Below are 14,709 nucleotides of genomic sequence, written 5' to 3' on the forward strand. Positions count from 1 at the left end.
TCTAATAAAAATACATTTACTTATGCCCCACTTAATGTCATCATCTGTTCTAGGATTAACATCATTCTTGTCGTCATGAAAGAGATAATACTTAATTTTAATCGATCATGGAAGTCGGACGAAGGGTGTCTATTTCACATTTAACAACTAGTTGTAACATATGAAAAAACATGTTTATACAAAAAGTGTTCAATTAAAAAATCATTATAAAGTCTGTAAAATAAAATAATACATATATTTCAACATAAATTAAATCAGAATTAGTAATACAATTTTTAATAGCAAAAACCAAACAATGCCTTTGCTATGCACTGCTACATAAATGATACATAGTTTTATGCCTAAAAACAAATATTGATTAAGTAGAGTTTTCTACAGAGATTTATTTCTTTATCCGTCAGACCAAATGACTTTGAGTAATTCTTTTCATTATCAAGCATTGATATTGTCTAATAGGTCATTTGATTCACAAATTCTAGTTATGCGGCATTATAACATAGTGAGTGTTATACGTTCAAAATCATCTATACTATATTAAAAGTGGGAAGCCCTTAAGATAAAAGTTAAAAAGTTCAAAATCATACTATATTATAAGTGTGAAGACTTAAAGAGAAAGTTAAAGAGAAATTTTCATAAAGCACTATCTTTTAGTGGTAATTAGCTATCTATAGATACCATTTGCTATATTACGGATTGTAGATATGTTTTCTGTTGTTATAAGATGTATTTAAGCTTCTGTATTCATGAATACATTAGCAAAAATAGGCGTGAATCAGGGAAGTCCAGCTAATCAGTTGTTGTATTCGAGTGTATTCGACTGTATTCATGGCGTGAAACATGGGATTACAGCTGGACAGATTATTGTATTCGACTGTATTCACGGCGTGAAACAGGGGATTACACTGTTTTTAAACGGAAAGTGAATCAATTAACATAATAGACTCCTAATTTAACTCAACAAACTCAATTATAACACACAAATTTTGTATTTTCAATTATAAAAAAGATTTTCAACCAAAAAATACCCCAAAACATAGCAATCGTCGGAAAATTATATAATGCATCTGAATACATAAATTATATTAATTAAAAAAATATGTGAATACATTCATGGCATATAGCGAGACAGACAATGAAATACATAGAATACAGCGGGATACATTGCAATACAATAATAATAAAAAAAAAAGATAGTGCATACAATGAAATACATGGAATACAGCGAGATACATTGAATTATAATGGAAAAAAAGACAATGAATACAATGAAATACATGAAAAATACAGCGTGATACGTTGAAAATACATTGAAATATATTAACAGAAAATGTCGTCTCGTCAAGAGAGCCGCGATTCTAACTCGAAACTCTCAAAATTTGGAGCACACTTGGTCTTGAAGATCTTTGCCCCTACTGCTTCGTTCCCCGGTGGTGCCTCTGCGAAAGATGCCATTTTTTGAATTTGGGGCTTTCTCTGATTTTCAGAAAGTATAACCTAATAAAAATAGTGTTAGAAACGAACCCTTCTTTGATGATTTTAGGATCAGGTACTTGAGTAGAAGAACGCATAAGCTTGGAGACAAAGTAACGGAGTATTCCAATTAGGACCATAACAACTGAGAGCGGGATTAATACCCAATCTCTAATTGCTGTATCCAATACTAAATCTTCAGCAATTTTTTTGAATCTGGTGTTTGTGATTGGAATCGGAGTTTTGGAGGCGTACAAGGAAATAACAAGGAAGAAAAAGAGGAGAAGAAAGCGGCAAAAATCTAAAAGAATGAGAGAGAAAAATAATACAAAGAGTATTTTATGGCTTAAGGGTAGGAGGTAACCATAAATAAATATTTGGCTATAAAAATCAAAAGATAGCTATGAAATATAATTTTTTAAAAGGGTATTTATTTAAAATAAATAAGGTATCAACCTTTGCTATAGGAGGTAACTAATCCAAAGTTAAAAGACCAAAATACCCATTATAAGCTGATGGCCGTTTTGCCTTTCAATCAAATATTACTCCTATAATGTTATTGTGTACGTAAATATAATTATACATTTTATGTTTTGTTTCTTTCATCCTCCATGTTAATAGCCTTTCTGTACTTTCTTACATTCTTTACAGCATTAGAAACTTTCTTATTTATTACTGAATGTTTGTATCTTTCATCTTCTACCGAAGTAATATTCTTGCACAACTTTTCACATTCTTTAAAGTATTCTATAAAAGTGCAAAATAAGGTGTCTAAAAATTTATATATAGTAAAGTAAAATAAATTAAAAGATGGTTTTCTCTTCAAAAATAATTTTTTTAGTGGTTTTTTTCAATACCAAACAACTCGTATTCTATCAAAAACTTTCTAATAGAGAACAAGAAGCAGAAGAATATATGTAGATTAACAACAAGAGGATTATTTTGCAGTTTCCTCTTCTGTCTTCTCATTTTTTTTAAGTTTTGTCTCCGTTATTTTTAGAATGAATTGACTTTTTATTATTTAGTATGGGTGTTCAATTGACAATTTTCTATTAAGCCTTATATATTTTTTTAAAACTCTTAATAGGTGACTTGGAGTATTAAAATTTTGAGGACTGTACTGAATACCTTTAAATTATAATTTTTTATTCAAAAGGCTAATTATTCATCAAATTGAGCTTGTAATTTTTCCGTTTTATATTTTTTATTACTCATTATACACATACTTTAATATATTATTTTAAACAAGTCTATTCTAATTTATACGGTACACACGTGTACAGAAACTAATAGAGATAAAAATATAGAGACTGTTATCCCGTGAATAACAAGATATGAGTTATTAATAGTGAACCACTATGCTGGCAGTTCCTCCCGTGTTTGCAAACGAAACTCTTTGGGCAGACATTTTAGGAACTGCTTTTTCTAGAAATATTTTGGATTGTAATGATAACACTATGGAACCAAACATAGGGGATACTACATACCCTCTGATGTACCTACTACTATTTAGATGCTAATATAATCATCCCTTAAACCAAAAAAAAAAAAAACAAAGAAGAAGGTTGCAGCAATTGCTTACTTTAGCAAGAAGGTTAGTTCTTTCTACTTTCGAGAGTTAAAAGTGCTATTTCTGTGGTGTTAATTAAACACGGTCCGCACAAATTGTAAGAGGACAAGTACATATAATTTTCTGCCTTACTGGGATAGTTGAAGTTTGCATTGATGTCAAAAGAGTTCAGAAACATTGTCACAGAATCAATCGCCAACTTTAGCCTTGAAACTTTTCTTTCAAAACAACAACAACTACTACGTCTCAGTCCCAAACAAGTCAGAGAACAACTTCACATCCATTGTCCAAAAAAAAAAAAAAAGATCTGGATGTGTGAATACCACGAAAGATATACAAGAAAAAATCAAATTGAGCTTTCGTTTCCACGAAAGACAATCCTACCAAGAAAAAGAACAAAAATTTTTGCACATCAAATAAATTGAAATTGCATAAGCAGCCTTACAGATTTAAGTTTTTCACCCTTCTTGTCATATAGAGGAACTGCTCGGATGCCAGGTCTCAACTCTGAGACAGGCAAACATGTCTGTCCTCCAAAATCATCCTTATCTGACATGTCATGTTCTCGTACTTCAATCCGAAGCAAAGCCAGCTCTGGCACTGTCAAAGGGAATTTAAACTCTTCACCCCAAATGGGACCCCAATCATCCTCTATTATCCTCGTCTTTCTCTTTGCAGCATCTGCTGGCACTCCTATTATATATAGCTGCCATCAACATTCATTGGAGGATCACTAAACCTTTCATGTACAATTCTCTTAACTACATTCAGCAAAGCAGTAAGGCGAAATCTTGCTTTTGCTAAAATGATCTGCACTCTTGTTTTTTCTTTTAAATTAAAAAGCAGCAATAGGCAGTGTAACAAGTGTTATATCTTGATAAATTGTTAATATGTTCAATTCTGATAAATCATATGCAAGTAATAAGCAGCAACAATCCAATTTAATGAACTATTCATTAAGGAAACAACTCCCGCATTACTTAATGTTACCAATATATCACTTCTAGAGCTCAAGGGAAAGATGGTTCGATCTAACCAAATATGGTCGTCCACAATATGGTTAGCCATTAGGCAATAAGATGAATACTACCTATTGGAACAATTGATGGAGCATCACTAACCTTCGTGTAGAAGTCTGGGGGAGAAAAGGTATCAAAGTGCGTATGGCTGAAATCCATGCGCCATCCATCTCCCAAGTATACTCTAACCTGCAAAAAAAGATCAAACTCCTTTTGAGTATCATCAAATAAACTTGAAGTTTGTTATAATCTCCACATTGCACATTCATTTACCCGTAAAGTTTTCTTCACCGGCGATGTTACTTTGGGATCAAATACTTCATTACGTGGTCCTCTTTCCATGAGAAAAACGGGCTTTTTTACATAGCCACATCCTCCATTAGACCTAAACATCCCATGCATAATCCAGAGTGATTTCCCATATCCCTATTATATACAGTTAAAATAGCAATTAGACAGAATATAAGGAATCACATTGATCTAAAAATTATTAACGGGAATCATCGTGGGTAGCATTCTCCGTTAAGTACATCGTGTTCAAATTCATTTGTTTTCTATTTTTTTAAACAAAGTTTGAGCAATGGGCAGCAGAGAAATGTAAAATAATAGGAAAGGTCAATTTAAAGAATGCATGCATTAAATGTAATGTTTTTGTCACATTGGGTCAAGATGCCTGAGCTAGTGAAACAACCCAGAACCTTTTATTATTAAATGTTGCTTACAGAGTCAGAGGTCCTTAGTCATGTCAAAATATGTTTGCTCAATTTGATGCCAATTTTGTGATGATCATGATAGATCAGCCTACCCAAGAACTCCCAAAAGAGACATACTGATCCATGATAAAAGTGCAGATGAAAATGTGTCCATGTAATCCATGTCTATGAAGAGATGCTCATGACTATATTGTGGATGTTGTTGTGAGAAGTAGAGATCCTCAATTTATAGATTTTGAACACTTTACCTCCAAAAAAAGTATAATGCATATGAAGAACATTTATTCCTTTTAACAGTCTTTTTCTCTTTCTTCAACAAAGAAAATCCTAATAGAATTATAAATTCAGGGCAAAACCCTAACAATTCTCCCCTTGGTCTGAATTTTCTTCACATAATCTTCAACGTCAACTATTGCTTGCCATGTTTAAAAATAGGTATAAGTTGAAAAATCTTGGCATTTGTTAAAAGAAGCCCAAGAACAGGTTAAATGAAGCCCACACATTAAAAATAAGCATGAGCTAAAATTGACTTTGATTGAAAGTAGCTCATGCGTTAAATATAAGCATGATTTAAAACTAGCATTGGAGTCCATGCGTTACAAGTAGGCATGGCATAAAATTGGCGTTGGTTAAAAGTGGCCTAAACATGGATTAAAAATGAGGTTTTATTTCTATAAAAATGCAGCAATAGAGAATTTGAATATTAGATTGTAAGTTTATCTCCACATGCGGCATCACGTGCAATTTTTTTTTTTTTTTTGTAAAACTCTTCATTATCGTCAAATTGATTGTGGTTAGAACCGAACATGCCTTGAACCTTTATTCAACCTTGTTCAACGATTGACTGTGATGCCACTTGTTGGGATCGAAATAAAATGGTGCATGCGGAAGCTAACAATGCAAAGCTTGGTGGATGATAAATCAGCTAAGAAAGAAATATACTAAAGAAGCATACTATATTAATATGGCTTGGTCAAGTGACCTACATAAGTTTACTAATATAAAAGAAAAAAAATTAATTGAGAGAATAAATTCTCCCATAAAAAAGACTCTTTTAACGACTATATTGTGGATGTTGTTGTTGTTGTTGTGAGAAGCGAAAATTATCAATTTATAGATGTTGAAGATTTTTCCTCCAAGAAAAGGATAAGGCACATGAAGTAGATTTATTTGTATTAGAAGTCTTTTTCCCTTCATTCAAGAAATAGAATCGTAATAGATTAGGAATTTAGCGCAAAACCCAAACATTAGGTTTGGATGAACCCCGGACTAAAGCACTATATTCGCCTCTAATTTAACCCTATGTTTTCTATTAATCATCTATAATTACTCAACAAATTTGTTTACAAAGTAAACAGATACTAACCTCCAAGACAAAAAATAGAGGAAGAAAAGGTATAAATCACAAAAAGTGGGAAAAGAAAAGAAACCGAAAATAGAGATAACTAAACATTGTGCAACATGGTAAGACTGAAATAATGGAATGGTAGTTCCTAAATATTGTGGCACAAGGAGAAAGAGAGATGATGAAAGAAAAAAAAAATAACAATCAAGGGCAGAAATAAACTCAGGGTAGAGGAACATGAATGCACCAGTTACCTGCATGTTAAATGCAACCATTTGAGCTCCATGCATCCAGCCAGTCATAGGCTTAAAATTTGAGGAGGTAACTCGTGTTCCCTTGGGAAACACCCTCAGTATATTCCTTTGAGTGAACCTAGCAAATAAAAGAAGCATAGGAAAACTCAAATACGGAATAAGGTGGAGTAGTCTCGTCGATGGTTGCACTTCAAACATGGTTAAGAACTAAATACCTGACCAAATCCTTTCCATAACTTGTTGCAGCTTTTTCAAGTGCTTGTTCATCCAAACTGAGACGATTGAATTTAACGATTTTATCTGTTAGTGCACGCTTCACCCCATATTTTGCCTTCCCAGCATGAATTGCTATCAGACGCTTGTACTGAGGTGCTCCTAGCTGGGATGATTGGTTGTTGGAGGTATCATTATCTTCATCGTCTTGATCAGTATCACTCTAGTAAATGCCAGAAGATAAAATTAGTATGCCAAAAAAGAAAGAGAGATTGCAGAGACAGTTCCAATGTTGCTTTACCCTCTCATCAGTTTCATGTTCTTCTTCTATGATATTTGAGTTCTCCTTGATCAGAAAGTCCTCTAGAACTAAATCTTTCCTCACAGAAGATGCACTTCCTCTATCACTGTGATGCTTAATCTCTTGAGGTGTTGGTGAATGCCTCAACCGACCTTCGGCCTTCCCAGCATGCATTGCTACCATGCGCTTATACTGAGGTGCTCCTTGCTGGGATGACTGACAGTTAGAGGGATCTCTACCTAGGTCATCTTGATCAGTATCACTCTGAAAATGGCAGAGAGAAGAAGATTAGAATGCCAAAGAAAGAGACCATAGAGAGTTTTAAGTTGTTTGATTTACCCTCTCATGAGCTTCATGTTTTGCTCTAATTTCTGAAGTAATCTTGACCATAAGGTCCTTTTCAACTGAATCTTTTCTCACTGGCGATGCACTTTCTCTGTCTCTCTGGTACTTTGACTCAACATATTCTTTGGCCGGCATGGGAGAAAGAGGAGTCCCATTCTTAAGCTCTTCAGGTATTTGTACATGCTTCAAGTCATGATTTGCCTTCCCAGCATGCATCGCTACCATGCGCTTGTACTGAGGTGCTCCTAGCTGAGAGGATGGATGGTTTGAGGGATCACTGTCTTTGTTATCTTGATCCATAACTGTCTGGAAATGCCAGAGAAAAGTAGATTAGCATTCCAAAATGAAGATAGAGAAGAAACAGTTTCAACATTTTCTTTATTACCCTCTCATCAGCTTCATGTTCTTCTACTGTAGTTTCTGAAGTCTCCTTGACCAGAAAGTTCTTTTCAACTGAATCTTTCCTCACTGGGGATGCATTTTCTTTGTCTCTGGGATGCTTCAGATCAAGATCTTCTCGGGGTGGTTTGGTAGCAAGAACTGTTTGATGCTTAAGCTCTTCTGCTATTAGTGCATGCTCCAAATCACATTTGGCCTTCCCCGCATGAATTGCTGTCAGACGTTTGTACTGAGGTGCTCCCTGCTGGGATGATTGGTAGTTGGAGGTATCACCATCTTCATCATATTGATCAGTCTGACTCTGAAAAAGTGCCAGAAAAAAGGAACTTATCATATGCTGAAAGAAAGAGAATGAAAGACAGTTTTAACATTGTTTTACCCTATCATCAGCTTCATGACCTTCTGTTGTAACTTCTGAAGTTTCCTTGATCAAAATGTCCCTTTCAACTGAATCTCTTTTCACAGGAGATACACTTTCTCTGTCTCTTTGATGCTTCGACTCAAGATACTCTTTCGGTGGTTTGGTAGAAAGAATAATCCGATGCTTAAGCTCTTCAGGTGAAGGAAATTCCTCTAAGCATTCCGACTGAGGATAATACAACATCTCCCCAAAGACTTGGATAACCATCTAGAGGAAGAAAATGGGGTGCATGAGCGGGAAAGAGTTTATAGTAGAGTTAACATTATATATAATCTCAGAAAAAGGGACAACTAACTCTAACCTCTGCAACTTTAGCTTGAAGGTCTGGGGTCAAGTGGTCTTCCAATGTAATTATGACAGGATAAGGAGATTTAATAAATGCATGGTCCCGTATGGACTTTAAGCATGTAAGGAGCGTCACAGGTGTGGTCAGGGTCCTGGAAATTATCATAACTGTAATTCTCAGCAGAAACTCATTAAGAACTCGTAAAAGCTCAAGAGCTATTCAGACATCATATGCTAGTCGATCACTCTAATTATTGTAGCTGAATACATTAGTGACAGAAATAAGTGATAATAGACGATTAGTCTCAACATTAAGAAGTGCTGCAAAGGATTCAATATTGGTTAAATCTATATATTTGCTTTTCATTTCTGGTAAGATGACAATGAAGAACTTGATAATCGATAGAAGAAATTTATTCGAGCACAAACATCTGAAGAAGATAAACAATTCCATCAGCATTCATCTTATTGAAAATTAATTTTCATCATCTTCAACTTTTTGTTCGATGTAGTTAGTAATTAAATTGAGGGTGGATCTCATCAATATCTACACTGGAGGGTTTGTGGAATTTACAAAGATCTCCAGAGGTTTTGCCACGCTTCTGCTTCTACCAAGTCATAGATCTCTTAATCAATATCAAAAAGTTGAGAGTAAAGAATACAACATGAATCAAGGAGCATACCATACCTTCCATGAAGAACATGCACATTATCTTTTGCTGAATTCGGCCATAAGTCTAGTTCTATTCCTCGCACTCCTCTTTCCAGTGCTCTGATGATTGGAATCTCACTACAATCGCTGCTTAGTTGGTTTCCTGTTAGGTAGGAGTTGTGACCTGTATAAATGAAATAATGTTGCAACGGAGCATTCATATCATGATGTACCTGGAACGACATAAGTTATCAAGGTAAATCTAGATGTATCTACAGGTAATTTTCGAGTCATTTCTGCGTAAACAACAAATATACAGAATTCAAGACTAGAAATCACTAACAAACCCCAATGCTTTACGTGTTAAAGAGAAGGGTGTTAGTAAAGTTCATTTGATGTACTCCAACATTTTTTCACCTAAACATTAACCTTACAAATTCTACCCCTAAAAGAAAAGCTCAAGATAGACAAATTCCTTTTTGTTGGTTTCTCCTGTTTGAAATAGAGAATTTGGATAGCGTTATTATAAGGGCCAATATAACATTAACCAAATTCATCACATGGACGAGGCAATAGGCCTACATCTATAAGAAAAGCTCAAGATAGACAAATTCCATTTGTTGGTTCCACCTGTTTGAAATACAGAATTTGGATAGTGTTAGTATAAGGGCCAAAGTCACATTAACCAAATTCATCACATGGGTGTCCATGGGTTCCAAAAGAGACTTGGCACACTGAACTGGTATTCCCAAGAACGAGTAGTCTCACGAACGAGGTGGCCTGCAGACGCACATTGATCAGCCATCCATGGACGTGCATAGTAGCCACCTGTGAAGCATCCTATCCCTATGAATGCCACTACATATCCACTTTTTAGGTCTAATAACCAAAATTGAGAGGGAAACAGTATCAAGTCGAACGCTAAGATCCCAAAGTAATCACTCAGTCATAAAGGGAGTGATCAAGCAATGACAACCAGAAGATGAGCTTGAAAATAACCATCCTTTGAAGAAAGCATAATTGCTCATTAGTCTAGATCAAGGCATTGAAAATGTTTGGCTCAAGTGATTCACCGAAGCGGCCAGACCTTAAAAGTTGTTTCTACAAGTATCAGAAGCAGAATGCTCTGTCAATCCAGGAACTTTTTTGGTGACAAAACCAGGAGATATTAGAGGTGAGAATGATGATATGAGTGACAACAAAATCTATGAACAACAGGATCGCCTACCGGGGAAAGGTTTCAGTCAATCTATGCAGAGTAAATAGGTCTTTAAGGAACCCCTGAAACGATTGGCATCTGATGGGTGCACGAAAGTTGCGAAGTTGCTTTAATTATAGAACCATGCCCGTCTGTTGGAACAAATAGGATGATCAGTCCGAGGGTTGTCCTCTTTGATTAGTAATATATACAAATGGAAAGATAAAATTCATCCATCCATCCATCCATCCTATCCTAATTAGATTTTGATATCTAAAATTAATCGATTTCATTCAACATTTGATTCAAAGAACTATGTTTACCACTGCCCCTTCTCCTCATGAAAAAGCTTTGCTGCAATAAACAGTGGATGGTCCGTAGGATCTGAAGCACTAGAGTGATCCAGTAGCCAGGGAGGGGACTACAACTGCCTACTACTAAATCACACTTCACTCAAAAGGACAAGAGCGCCAACTAACTCCAACTCTAGCTCTAAAGGGCTCCATAAAGTTGTGAATGCTCATGTCCGTCTATGTAGTCACTCTTTTAGTTCCCAAAACGTGAGGGTGAGCTACTCTACTCTTTGCGTGAATCAACGCAATGCTTCCATAACAGGCTTTTGATTGGAAATAAGACAAAAGAAATTTAAAAAGGACCATAATAGATCTATGATTAGCCCTCAGTTGGGATGGTCTTGTCGAATTAAGAACTTGGTTTTTTTAGAGAAGGAAACTTAAGATAAAAGAACTATAGAAGCAGCATGGTTGGATTTGCATGTGAAACCTCAAAACCTCAAATTACCTAATGCCTATCGAATACGAGGCCTACCCAGGATTCAGTGTCTAAGGTAGGAGTGCTCGTCCTTTCTGGCCTATTGCCTTATCGTTTACAAATCTTACTTCAACAATATTTTATTTTTTCTCGAGATTTAGTTTGAATAGTTGTTTTAGTAGTTGCGTTCGCTATAGTCCCCTTGAAACAGGAGTAGGGCTCAGACTTTGGGCTCCAGAGCGTAGTCTAATAATAATAATCCTTTTCTAAATCTCTTACTTACTCCCTCGTGTGATTATCTCTCAAGCCATGGCAAACAGGAAAAGACAGAATGACCGCACGAAGTTACTAAAGGCAGGCAATCCATCCGTTAATGACCAAATGGAGAAACACGTGAGAAAGACAAGTATTACCGTTATTGTCTATTCATTGTTCGACCATCATCAACACCTAACCTAGGACAGCTATGTTGCTTGGAGCAAGTATGACTATAAATACGATAGAACACAGAGAGAAAGGAGGGTGAGGAAATATTTAGAGAGTCATTCTATAAAGGTTTCAAGTTACAATTTCCTATTCTATTCTTCCTTTTACATATGTTTCTACTCTGGGGAAAATCAGTCGAGTATTGCTTAAGTATGGGAATTTGATCACCAGCTGTGCAGGAATCTTTACCTTGATAATATCTTTCTCATTGACCAGGCCAGAGAGCAACCCCTAGGGCAGTTGCTTCGACCACCTGATACAATCGAGCTCAGCATTTCGTCCACTGGGGAAGCCGTTTGTCAACAAAAGGCATCGCAATTCAACACTCCCACGTAAGTGAAGCGGAATCTTTAATGGCATTACTTAGTCATGACCATCTCAATCATTACTCCCTAGTGTCTAAATTTCCTTTTTTTTTTTCTTGGAAGAAAGGCACATTCTTCACTAAATTATCGCAGTGCAGTTGAATTATTACAATTTTAACTGCCTAATTGGGAACCATAACATAACTCAGCCAAAAATAAATAAAAAAAATTAAAAGGGGAGAGGAAAAAACGGAAAAAAGAAAAACCTGAGATATGATGGGGCCATTGAGATCATCCTGGAATAGATAATAAAAGAAATCTTCAAGTTCAAGAGAAGATGCATGGCGAGTATACTTTGTGAGATGATGGCGGCGATTGAAAACTTGCTGTATAATTTGTTGAGCATCATTAATGGTGCAGCCATTCTCACCCTGGTACTCCACCAAAAAACGAGCCAATTGATCTGCAGTCATGTGTGTCCCTTTTTCTGCGTATAAGGAAAATGCATCCCTAACGTCCGGCGGTGGCCCTGTCTCGCTGATCTTGAACTTCCTGTTAAAACACCCCAGCACTTTGTAATAATTGTAACTCCCCATTTCTCAATGGCATCAATTTCTACAACATGATTGAGAATAGTTTGAAATTCTTGTTTTTCAATGTAATGGGCTGAGTTCGGTTCTTGATCATGCTTGTTCCTGTATTTTTCTCGAGGAGAGATAAGTAAACCAAAAAAAAAGGAAAAAAAAAATTGGAGAAAATGGGTGAGGAGAGGAAGACTTTGAAGGGGTGTTGGAGCAAAATTTGAGGAGCATAGGAAGGTAATGTGGTTGGAGACAACGTTTGTAATATAAAGAAAAAATAAAATAAAAAGACCATAGCGGTTCTATGCAATGTTCCATCCGTCCATCCCGCCATTTTTTTTTTTTTTTTCATTTTGGTTTCCTCCTCAGTCCTCAGTAATATATTGTTTTTTTTAATGTTCAATTCCTTTTGGCAGCAATAGCATCCGTGCCAATTTGGTGCACTTTGACTATTCCGTCTAGTACCTATTACCTCACGTTATTACAAGTATTTGGTAATTATGTTTATCAAGTTTTAGGTAGATGAAAAAAAAAACTCTACTTCTCATGGTTTTTAGTTCACTTTATTGATCACTAGACTATATTCTAGGGTTATTTAAAATTTTGTTAGAAGTAGTATATAAACAGAGAATCACCAACTTATACAGTAATTCAGGTTATAGAATTTTGTACTATGTTATTTGAATTTTGATTTCATGAGTTTGTATTGCATGAAATCTAAGTACAAAAACCGACTATGCACAACAATAAATACAATACGGGAAGAGTAATCTCAAGCGGAAAAAAGGTAAATCATTTATTAATTCCCTTTATGAATAAATAAATGAGTTACCAACATATTAATGGTTGATTTGGTTAATGATAATGCACGTAGGCGAACATTTGGACAAGGAATAAGAAAGAAAATATATTGCAACTCCAGAAAACATCTAGAAGCTACGTTAAGACTCGTGCTGCTGTGACTTACGAGTTTGGTAGCTAACATATACGAGTCAGTTAAGCGTACGTAAATTAGAAGTCTTTCCGTTTCTATTCGAATAGCTAATAGTTGGATCATTCTATTAGCCTCATGGGGTGAGCATAAGATAAATTATGACTAGAAGACTTAGTATTCCTACAGCCAGCTCCTAGAACCGGATGCCCATGATAGAGGGTGGCCGATGAGCGCGGGTCAAGTAGGACTGACAGGCTTTTACGCTGGCAAGCTTCTGAAGAATGGGGGCACATGTAGCCTTAGGTGAATCTCACATCGGAAAGGCAGAGGAAACTGAAGTGCTTTATAAGGCATGGCATAAGTTTACATAGTACGCGCGCTTTTAGGGATCGGGGTGGCGTAGCCCGAAAGACAATTCGTGTGGGCTTAAGACCAAAGCGGCCAATACATGCCATAAGCTTAGGTCGTGACAAATATGGCGTCGAAGCCAAATCTCCCTTAGTATGATGATGAGGCAAACCTCACCAACCGAGTTTAGGCGAATCCCACATCTTTGAAAAGGTGGTGGGGCAAACCTCGACGAGGAAGCTGAGTCCGAGGGGGGGGGGGGGGAATGTGATGCCCATGACAGAGGGAGGGCCGATGAGGGCGGGGCAAGCAAGACTGGCGGACTTCTAGGCAAGCAAGCTCTGAAGAAGGGGTGCACATGTCACCTTAGATGAATCCCACATCGGAATTGAGACGAAAGTGAAAAGTGCTTTATAAGGCATGGCACAAGTTCACATGATATGCGTGCTTTTAGGGCTCAAGGTGGTGTCGCTCGAAAGACAAATCCATGCGCGTTTAGGCCTAAAATGGGGCGATACGTTTCATGGCTTGGGTCTTGACAATCATATAGTCATAGAATCAGTAAAACATAAATGAAAATTTCGCATAGTGAAAACAAGGCATAATCTTATGCCAAATATTTATCGGATATGGACAACCTAGATACGTATATATGTTCGTCACCTCGCATATACGTGGCTCCTAAATCAAGCAACAGGTAGCCAATAGATCATCTATGGGGAGAATTCCCTCTTACAAAGATAGACAAGAGACTTACTTCCACCCGATAGTCTTCAACCTTCCAAAATAGCCTTCCCTTTCAAATAGACCTCCAAACGAATCGAATCTAGTCAAATACAACTCAATAACGTCAAACAAAGCCATAGGAATCAATTCCAAACAATAAAGGTTCAATCTTTAATCAAATTCTCAAAAGTCAATAAAAGTCAACCAGGGCCCACATGGTTATAACCTGAGTCAAGGGCTAGATCTTGACTACTCATAATCCTACGAGTCCAAATATGTGGTTAGATTCTAAAATCGAATCCAAATCGGCTCCGAAATTCCCAATTTACGCTCTCCAAAATTATAGTCAAAACCTCCAAATTTCTCTTTCAAA

The 14,709-nt window shown here is 36.3% G+C and overlaps 1 protein-coding gene across 3 annotated transcripts; it reads right to left on the minus strand.

The window, feature by feature from the left end:
- Positions 1 to 1,325: 1,325 nt before the first annotated feature.
- On the minus strand, positions 1,326 to 12,562 carry LOC109208164 (phosphoinositide phospholipase C 6-like). Of its 3 annotated transcripts, XM_019371216.1 has the most exons (13): positions 12,014 to 12,562; positions 9,024 to 9,220; positions 8,352 to 8,487; positions 8,009 to 8,257; positions 7,616 to 7,930; positions 7,225 to 7,536; positions 6,886 to 7,149; positions 6,587 to 6,807; positions 6,372 to 6,489; positions 4,333 to 4,485; positions 4,162 to 4,248; positions 3,486 to 3,746; positions 1,326 to 1,494 (listed from the first exon to the last, which is right to left on the minus strand). In XM_019371216.1, the coding sequence occupies exons 1-13, from the start codon at positions 12,341 to 12,343 to the stop codon at positions 1,339 to 1,341; spliced, it is 2,799 nt and encodes a 932-aa protein (XP_019226761.1). In that variant the 5' UTR covers positions 12,344 to 12,562; the 3' UTR covers positions 1,326 to 1,338. The 3 variants fall into 3 exon arrangements, with proteins under 3 accessions (XP_019226761.1, XP_019226762.1, XP_019226763.1); XM_019371217.1 differs by lacking the exon at positions 1,326 to 1,494 and having other exon boundaries at positions 3,168 to 3,746; XM_019371218.1 differs by lacking the exon at positions 1,326 to 1,494 and having other exon boundaries at positions 3,598 to 3,733.
- Between the last annotated feature and the right edge of the window lie 2,147 nt (positions 12,563 to 14,709).

The sequence above is a fragment of the Nicotiana attenuata genome, unplaced genomic scaffold (genome assembly GCF_001879085.1).
Source record: "Nicotiana attenuata strain UT unplaced genomic scaffold, NIATTr2, whole genome shotgun sequence".
Classification (NCBI taxonomy): domain Eukaryota; kingdom Viridiplantae; phylum Streptophyta; class Magnoliopsida; order Solanales; family Solanaceae; genus Nicotiana; species Nicotiana attenuata.

What these genes read in the sequence shown, in the direction of transcription:
- LOC109208164 (XM_019371216.1), bottom strand. Translation starts at nt 12,343, where the DNA reads ATGGGGAGTTACAATTATTACAAAGTGCTGGGGTGTTTTAACAGGAAG. An exon ending in ATGGCCCCATCATATCTCAG is followed by an intron (nt 9,221 to 12,013) that starts GTTTTTCTTTTT and finishes ATGTCGTTCCAG; the next exon opens with GTACATCATGATATGAATGC. An exon ending in CCCCAGACTTCTACACGAAG is followed by an intron (nt 3,747 to 4,161) that starts GTTAGTGATGCT and finishes TGTTGATGGCAG; the next exon opens with CTATATATAATAGGAGTGCC.